Source organism: Corvus brachyrhynchos, unplaced genomic scaffold (assembly GCF_000691975.1).
Source record: "Corvus brachyrhynchos isolate BGI_N302 unplaced genomic scaffold, ASM69197v1 scaffold101, whole genome shotgun sequence".
NCBI classification, from domain to species: Eukaryota; Metazoa; Chordata; class Aves; order Passeriformes; family Corvidae; genus Corvus; species Corvus brachyrhynchos.
In genome coordinates this window covers 138,125-145,864 of record NW_008237239.1, presented here as the reverse complement: position 1 = coordinate 145,864, position 7,740 = coordinate 138,125, and the positions used below count along the sequence as shown (strand labels likewise).

Below are 7,740 nucleotides of genomic sequence, written 5' to 3'. Positions count from 1 at the left end.
CTCCTGCTTGGCAACAAAGGTGCCAGCAGCTGCATGGGTGGGTGATGTGGAGCCTGTGTTGGGTCCTGAGGAAAGTGCCACCAGTACTGCTCCCTGCTGAGGGCTGCTTCCCAGGGCTCTGTTTATCCCTAAAGACCAAACCTGGAGGTTCTTATCCCACTGGTACTCACTCCTTGCCAAGGGAACTCTCTTCTGCCCCCCTGTCCCAGCAACAGCCAGAGCACAGCATCATTTGGGCTTTTCACAGCTGCTTGAGCAGAGCAAGGAACCAAGGACCAGTTTGGGGATGTTATTCCAAGTCGTCTTTCACCATCCCCATCCTGGTTCCACCTCTGAGCCTCTGCCAGTGGTTCTGGCTGTGTTTACAGGGAGATATCAGCTGCTTTCTTATTTATTATTTATTGTAACAACTGGAACCACCTTTGCTGTGTTACTGAAGTGAGCAACGCACAATGGTCTGTTCTCATTACTGACACAATGTTATCATTATAAAATAAAATGTAAAGAGGAAAATACCCTGATAGCATGGTCTGGGTCTTTATTTTTTTTTTGGTTGTGGACTTTCAATTAAATTTTACATTCTAATTCTGGATGCTTTGCAAACCCTGCAAAGCTGCTTGTGTTGGGTGACTCAGGGGGCGTTTCCAGTCACTTTAAAAGTGACAATGTCAAGAGTAGAAAAGGAAGGGGGAAGATTTTAGAAGAGTAAAGCTTTGTGGTATTTGGTTTATCAAAGAAAATTGAACGGTTCATAAAAAGAATGAAAGCAGAAGTGAAGTTTTGAATATATGAACTGCCAGGGTATTCAGTACTGCTGTTACTGCTCATAATTTCTGAGCCCTTTACAGGACTGCAGTTCCCAATATCTGCTTGGTATTAGTAAGACATCAATATCTTAAAATTAAGAGGAAAGAGGATCCTAGTGAGGGCTGCTTTTAGCAAAAAAACCTGCTTTTGGGTCATTCACATAAATACTACTTGATTTTTGTCCGTAACACACCTCATGATTGAATTCATTTACAAGGGGGAAACTCTCTGGTATTAGAGGAGTTATTAAAAAACATCCTATTCCTGTGCAGAGTGTGCTGAGGTCTGAGCACATCCTGGCATGCTCTGGGAGGGAAGGGGAGGGTTGCATGGTCTGTGTCTCTCCTGGGAGAGCTCTCCATGGAAGCACCCAGGGCTGCCTGTGGCAACACAGGGAGAGGAGCACTCCAGTGCAGCTTGAAGAAGTGCTTGGAATAAAAACCCAACCAAAACATGTTTTTTCAGTTGCCTTCTTTCTATTTATTGTGTGTTCTGGAAGCCAAAATTAACTGGCCTGCGTCAGCAGAGGAGAGCGTGAGAGGACTGCAGAGGAGGAGCTGGAATCACAGGGGAATAACTCAGGAATATGCATACTCCAAGGTGTTACTATGAGCACAAGTCACCCCTTGCCATTCACAGGCATTTTACAAGCACCTGCAGCTACAACAGAACCTCCTGTCCCTTCTAATACAGGCATGCAGGGTCCAAGGATCACCAGTCATTGTAAAATACATCGACTCAGCTTCATCCCTATTCCCCGCCTAGACAGAGGAAAGTAGGTTGAGCTTCCCCTCACCTTTCATTTCCTTTTAAACTAAACATGGCCTTGTCTTACAAGCCAGGTGGTTTGGGATCATAGCAGTTTGCATTTATACCTTATCTTTGTACATGTCAGAGGGAAGAAATGGGCTGAAAAGTATCCAGGAAATATTTAAATTACTTGTCAGGAAAGAGAGCTGTAAAGCAGACTAGAAGCTAGAATCAAAAATAATGTTGTTGTTGCTTTGTTTTTCAACTGCAGCTCCTGAATGAAAAATATGAATATTTTGTCTTGCACACCTTGAAGTTATTTTAAAACCAATTCTCCATTAAAAAAATAAATAGGCCAACAACAACAATAAAATAATGAAGTAAGAAAAATACAGAAATAATATCTTTTTGAGCTTTCTTTAGAAGGAAATTTGAGGCTGTGTCCATTCTTGCTGCATCATGCACGGACCAAGCTGAGTCTCAGCCTTGTTGGCAGCTCTCAGACCCCACAGCTGATCCTGGACAATCCCATTTGCAGCCTGGTTTCCTCTCTACAAGTCTGAGATACTTCCCAAAGAGAAAATCCAGTCACTAAAAGCAAGCCTTGCATCCAGCTGTGGCTTGCTGCCAAAACCCAGTGGTAATGCAACAAAACCTTAAAGCCTCAAGGGGATAAAAAACCTCAACCCACAAAACCACGTTGAGAAAGAGGAGCCAAAGCTTGCATTGGCTGGCTGTGGTCACTCCCAGTAAACCCCAGCTGAAGTTTCCCAGGGAGGAGGCTGTGAATTTGGAAGCAGCTGAGGAGATGTGAGCTCGGGAGCCAATGTGGGGACTGGCACTGCCCTGCCCCCCAGGCTGAGAACACATACTTGCTCCAGGGCCAGGTTTCCATGAGCCAGGATGGGGGGTGGATTTATTTGGTGGAAAAAAGACATTTCCCCATGCCCTGAGACCCTGAGCATTCCCAGCAGCAGCTCAGGGGCTCCTTTAGCCAGAGGGTCCCTGCTCCAGTAGGACCAAGCAGCTTTGAGGTGGCCTTAGGACATGGACACGGATGCAGGAGTACAAGTATTTAGGCAGGTGGATGTGTATATATATGTGTAGGAATTCTAAGCCTTCATTTTCCATGGATACACACACATGACAACAGGCAAATTCATGGCTGCATGTGTGTACATCAATGACTTACTTCTCTTTTAAAAGAAAGGCTGCAAAGGAATGCTGTAAATAGTTCTTTAGATACGTTTTTGGAGGAAGCTCAGCAGCAGAGCCATTTCAAACACGGCAAATGCTTCACCCCGCATTCTGCAGTGCTTTGCCAGCCCCAGCCAGTGGGGAGGGAGCAGCTGGATGGCGTTGCTCTGCAGCTTCCACTTCAAGGCCTTTGCCTGAATAATGTGCCAGAACTCACAGCTGATGTGTTTCCACATGGCTCACCTTCCCCTGACACGTGCAGCTGAATGCCAAGGTTGCCAATCTGCTCCAGATGCGCACAAGGATTCGTACCCCTGGGGTGCCTCGGGAGCCAAGAAAGAATGAGAGATAATTCTCATGTTTTCTGCTGCTGCTGGGGCACCGAGGACAGTGCTGGGGTCTGCAGCCCTCCTGACTCCTCGGGGCTGGGCTGCCTGTGCTGGAGGGGAGCTCGGACATGGTGCATCCACAGCTTGGGGGCAAGGATGGGGATGAGAAACAGCTGTGAGAAATCCTGCTGGAGATCCACCGCCTCTCCTTGGGAAAGGCATCTAAGCTCAGGTGCTCAGCCTGATTCTATGTCTGACCTGTTTTGGCTGCTCTGAGCTGTTTTAAATGGACCTGCCCTGCTCTCCTTGCCCAGGGATTGGGATGTGCTGTCCTGCTTGGTGAGGTCCCTGCCTGCCTCACTGTTGCCCTCACCTCTCCTTCCCTGCTGGCAAAACACTGCTCTTTTCTTTTCTGGTGGTGATGAGGATTGAGCAGCAATCTAAAAAACTAGAAAGTAAATTTTTTAAAATGTAAAAATACTCCAAAAAGGCACAGATATGGCACTTGGGGATGTGGTTTACTGGTGGACTTGGCAGTGCTGGATGATGCTTGGACTCGATGACCTAGGAGGTCTTTTCAAACCTAAATGGTTCTGTGAGAAGGTGATGCTCTGTCATGGGTAGTAGCATCACCTGCCATCCTTCTGTGGACTATTTTCCAGGGTTGTGTTCCAGCACTGAAAGACACATCAGCATGGCCAAGCACATAAACCCTGGGGTATTCCCATTTGGAAATATAATAAGAAAGCACGTGAAGGGAACATGAAGAAAAAACTTCATCCTACTATTCATAGCTCCTTTAAAAATGATTTTGCCCTTGGCAGGCAGTTTTTGTTGCCACATTTTGCCTCGTGTTTACTTGTGGTTGCTGGGAGGACATGGATTCTCAGGGGAAGGGATGCAAAAATGGGTGTAAGCCCATCAGAATGGAGGAAAAGGGAGATTTGCTTAGCTGTGCCCTTGATTTTCCTGCTGTCTGTGTCTCAGCAGCTCATATCCTGAGTCCCTGAGTGTGTGGGGGCAAATAATGATTCTGCAAATGTGCAAATACAGCAGGAACTCTATAACCCAGAGGCTACAGAATAGTGGCGGAGAGGAGCTGTTACTCCCATGCTTTAGAAAACCTTTGAGACCCTTTCATTCCCTGGAAACTTCTTGTTGCAGGGACTCAGAGTTTAAACTTATGGCTCTGTGGAAAACAATTTGGATCAGGAAAGTGCTACCAGCAAACCCTTCTTTGCTGGGATGCAGGCATAGGACACTACTGCCACAGCCCTGCTGGTTGCAAACACCTCGTTCCCACCATTGTAGCATTTGGGTTCTTACCATCCTAGGGATTTTCATCTTCCCACCATAAGATAATAAATTACTTTAATTAAATCAGCAAGCTGAAGAAGGCTTTTGTACTTGGGTGGGTGGGTGATGTGATGTTATGTACTGTAATACTGTCTTTTTTTTGGATGTCTATATTGGCTTCGAAGCTGAGATGTGCTTGCTCTGGTTGTTAGTCTGTTTTGCAGCCTGCAAAAGGGTACTTGAAAACCAGCAGCTACAGCCATAGCCCTGGTCAAACCGGGAGAGATTCTTCATGTGAACCAAAATGAGATCCTGACAGCCTTGAGACAGATTGGAGATTGGTCCCTGAATTTTCACAGTCTCTGTCCCTGTGGGGCTGTGTCAAGGTCTCCTGTGGCAGCACAAACCCTGTGAAATTCCATGCAGAGACCGTGGGATGTTCCCAGACCCTGCGGATGCACTGCATGCTGCGGGAAGCAGGATGCCCAACACCACAATGAGGTACAAAGATGAGACTCCTGCAGAGGCAGAGCTTAGTGAAGGCTGGCATAGAGATGTGAGTCAGCAGTGCAGACATCCATAAGGATTGGGCTATCCACATAAAACACAAGCAAGACTGCATCCACCCAACCCTTTAAGGGCTTTTCTGTGCCCTTGTGCCTGTATCCATGTCCACATGCAGATTCCCAGTTTGTGCATGTACCAAGGTACCATGGAAAGTCAGGAATGATTTAACTGACACAATTCCAGCCCCGTTTCAGATGTGAACTGAATCCTGCCACTGGCACAGTTCAGGGGAGGAGCTCTGCTGAGCTCATCTCATGTCACAGGGTGGTGAAGGAAACTGGGTGGGTCATCCCAGCCTGGGCTCCTTCATGTATTTCTTGCACAGGCTTTCCAGGCAGATAAGGAAGGCCTGGAGGACGAGGCCCCCTGGGTATTTACACAGAGCTGCCTACAAGGAGCAGGGCGGTGGGAGTTGCCCGCCCAAGCAGTGCGGAACCCACAGATCTGGAGCTCAGCAATTCCCCGGTTGTAATTTAGCAGCATTTAGTTCCCTCATGTGGATGGATTTACCAAAAGGTGAGGAAAAACTTAAAATAAACCCCAAACCATCCCAAATCTCCCCCAAACCAGACCACTGATTCATTTAACGCCTGCATGCCTTCAGCTCCCGAACCACTGATGAGCAGATGTTTATAAACAGGGTCTGTGTGTATGGGACTGTATGGGGAGAGCACTTTGCTCATGACTTCTCTGCTGTGTGTGAAAAAAGGGCCGCCAAACAACTTTCCCAGAACCCCAACATTCTCCGGCAGGTGGATAAAACCTTCCTTTCTGGGAGGGGCCAGCACATACTTGGGGACTTTGCCCGGAAGCAAACAAGCTGGGGATGCTGGCTGGGGAGCAGCAGCGAAGAGCAGCCGCTGGGGAAAGCTGCTCTGTGGCTTTGAAAGCATTTTCATTAGTGGCCGAGCTTGTGGCCGGGCACAGGGACCCCTTGCTGGCCGTGTCGGTGTGGGTGGCAGCTGGCAGGGCTGGGTGACACATTGGGACATCGGGACACGGAGACGCGAACGCCTCATGATCGAAAGTCAGTGGGGCGGGGATAGAAATGTTTAAAGATTTCCTGGAGCACAAAGCTTGCCACTCTGCTCCTCGGAGGAAGAGGAGGAAAGTGCTCAGCCCCTCTCTTCCCCTTCCCCAGGCTTCTGCCGTCCCGACAGGGGCGAGGCTCTTGAGCCCCACCGCGCCCAGGGGATGCTGTGCTGCTTTTCTGACCAGGAAAGTAACACTTTTTTCTTTCCCCCCTGTATTGCAAAAGATATAGAAATTAATACAAGGAAATTAAATGCATCTAAATCAGTGAAATACTGTGTTTATTTCCTGCTGGGCAGGGAAATAAGCCATCCAGAAAACAATCTTTGGCTTTCCTGAGGGTAAATTCATGCAAATTTCTACTTTGTTTTTATACTTTAAGATTTCTCCATACTTTTCCTGATTTTCTTAGGTAATTTATTACCAGTTCGTCAGGCAGTAGCTCCTGAAAGTGCTGATCACTATTAATATGGGTATTGGAGTCCCACTTTTTCTAGATACCAGATAGATAAAGGCAAATAAAGTCGTACCTGATTAATCTCCTAATGTGGTGAAAAGTTTAGGAGACACTTCCTGTCAGGTAGGGTCTCCTCATGGCCTATAGAAGCAGGAGGGATTAAGATCAGGGGCAGTCAGGACTGTGTGTGGTTGCCATCCAAAGCTGAAGGGGAATGCCCATCTCTGCCTGCCTGCTGTGTTCTCCACCTGATACCATTGCTGGGGGATGGCTTATCAGGTAACCTGTGATGCGTCTGAGATAGCATTTATAGCAAAAGCAGCAGGGATGCTTCCCTGGGCCATGAGAGGGGCTGGGGGCCAGGCAAGGAAATGATGAGTCCATGAGTGCCAAAGCTGTGCTTCTCTCCAGGCCTTGGCTCTCTTGGCTGGCACTGGCACTGCTGTCCTCAGCTGCCCCTTACACAGACCTGCAGGTCACTGAGTGTAAATGGTGAGGTTTCACAGGCTAATACAGCAGCATTTTCTGTTCATTAATCAGGTGAAGACCACAGAGACCTTAAAATAGTACCCAGCGTGTTTCATCGGCCACACCCAGCACATCCCCCACAACCAAGGCACTGAGCACTGCACCTCTCCCATTCTTCTGTGGATCCCTGGGTGCTGGTGGGGAACACCAGAGGTGCAGAGCCCTCCCTCTGACCACCATGAAGCCCCCAGCTCAAAACCAGAAGAAGGTCTCTAACCCTCCCAGCATGAAGACAGCAGAAGTCCTTAACTTCAAGTTAAATGCCGCTGTGAAGAACAGGGATAAAGAAGCTGTGCTAGAGCTGCTGGAGCAAGGGGCAGATGTGAACTCCAAGGTAGACAGTGGCTGGACACCCCTGCAGACAGCAGTGCAAACTGGTGAGGAGGACCTGGTCCAGCTTCTGCTGGATAGGGGAGCTTCTCTGCATGCCAGGAAGGACAATGGTGGCACTGCATTTATTGAGGCAGGCATAGTAGGGAACGTGGATATCCTGAAGCTCCTCCTGGAGCGTGGGTCAAACATTAACGACCAGGACATCAACGGCTTCACAGCTTTCATGGAGGCTGCATGGTATGGGAAGGAGGAAGCCTTGAGATTCCTGTACAGCAGAGGAGCAGAGGTGAATTTCAGGAGGGTGACCAGTGAGGAGAAAGCCAGGCTGCACAAAGGAGGTGCCACAGCGCTGATGGATGCTTGCAGGGAGCACCACTTCTCAGCCGTGAAAATCCTAGTCCAGGAGATAGTGGCTGATGTGAACATCTGTGACAAGAGAGACAG

The 7,740-nt window shown here is 48.3% G+C and overlaps 1 protein-coding gene across 1 annotated transcript in view; it reads left to right on the top strand.

Moving 5' to 3' along the window:
- The first annotated feature begins 6,263 nt into the window (after positions 1–6,263).
- Positions 6,264–7,740, top strand: part of RNASEL (ribonuclease L) — a 6,206-nt gene continuing 4,729 nt past the window's right edge. The window contains 1 exon segment of the mRNA XM_008630411.2: positions 6,264–7,736. Within this exon segment, the coding sequence (XP_008628633.1) occupies positions 7,142–7,736 (595 nt within the window). The 5' untranslated portion in view covers positions 6,264–7,141.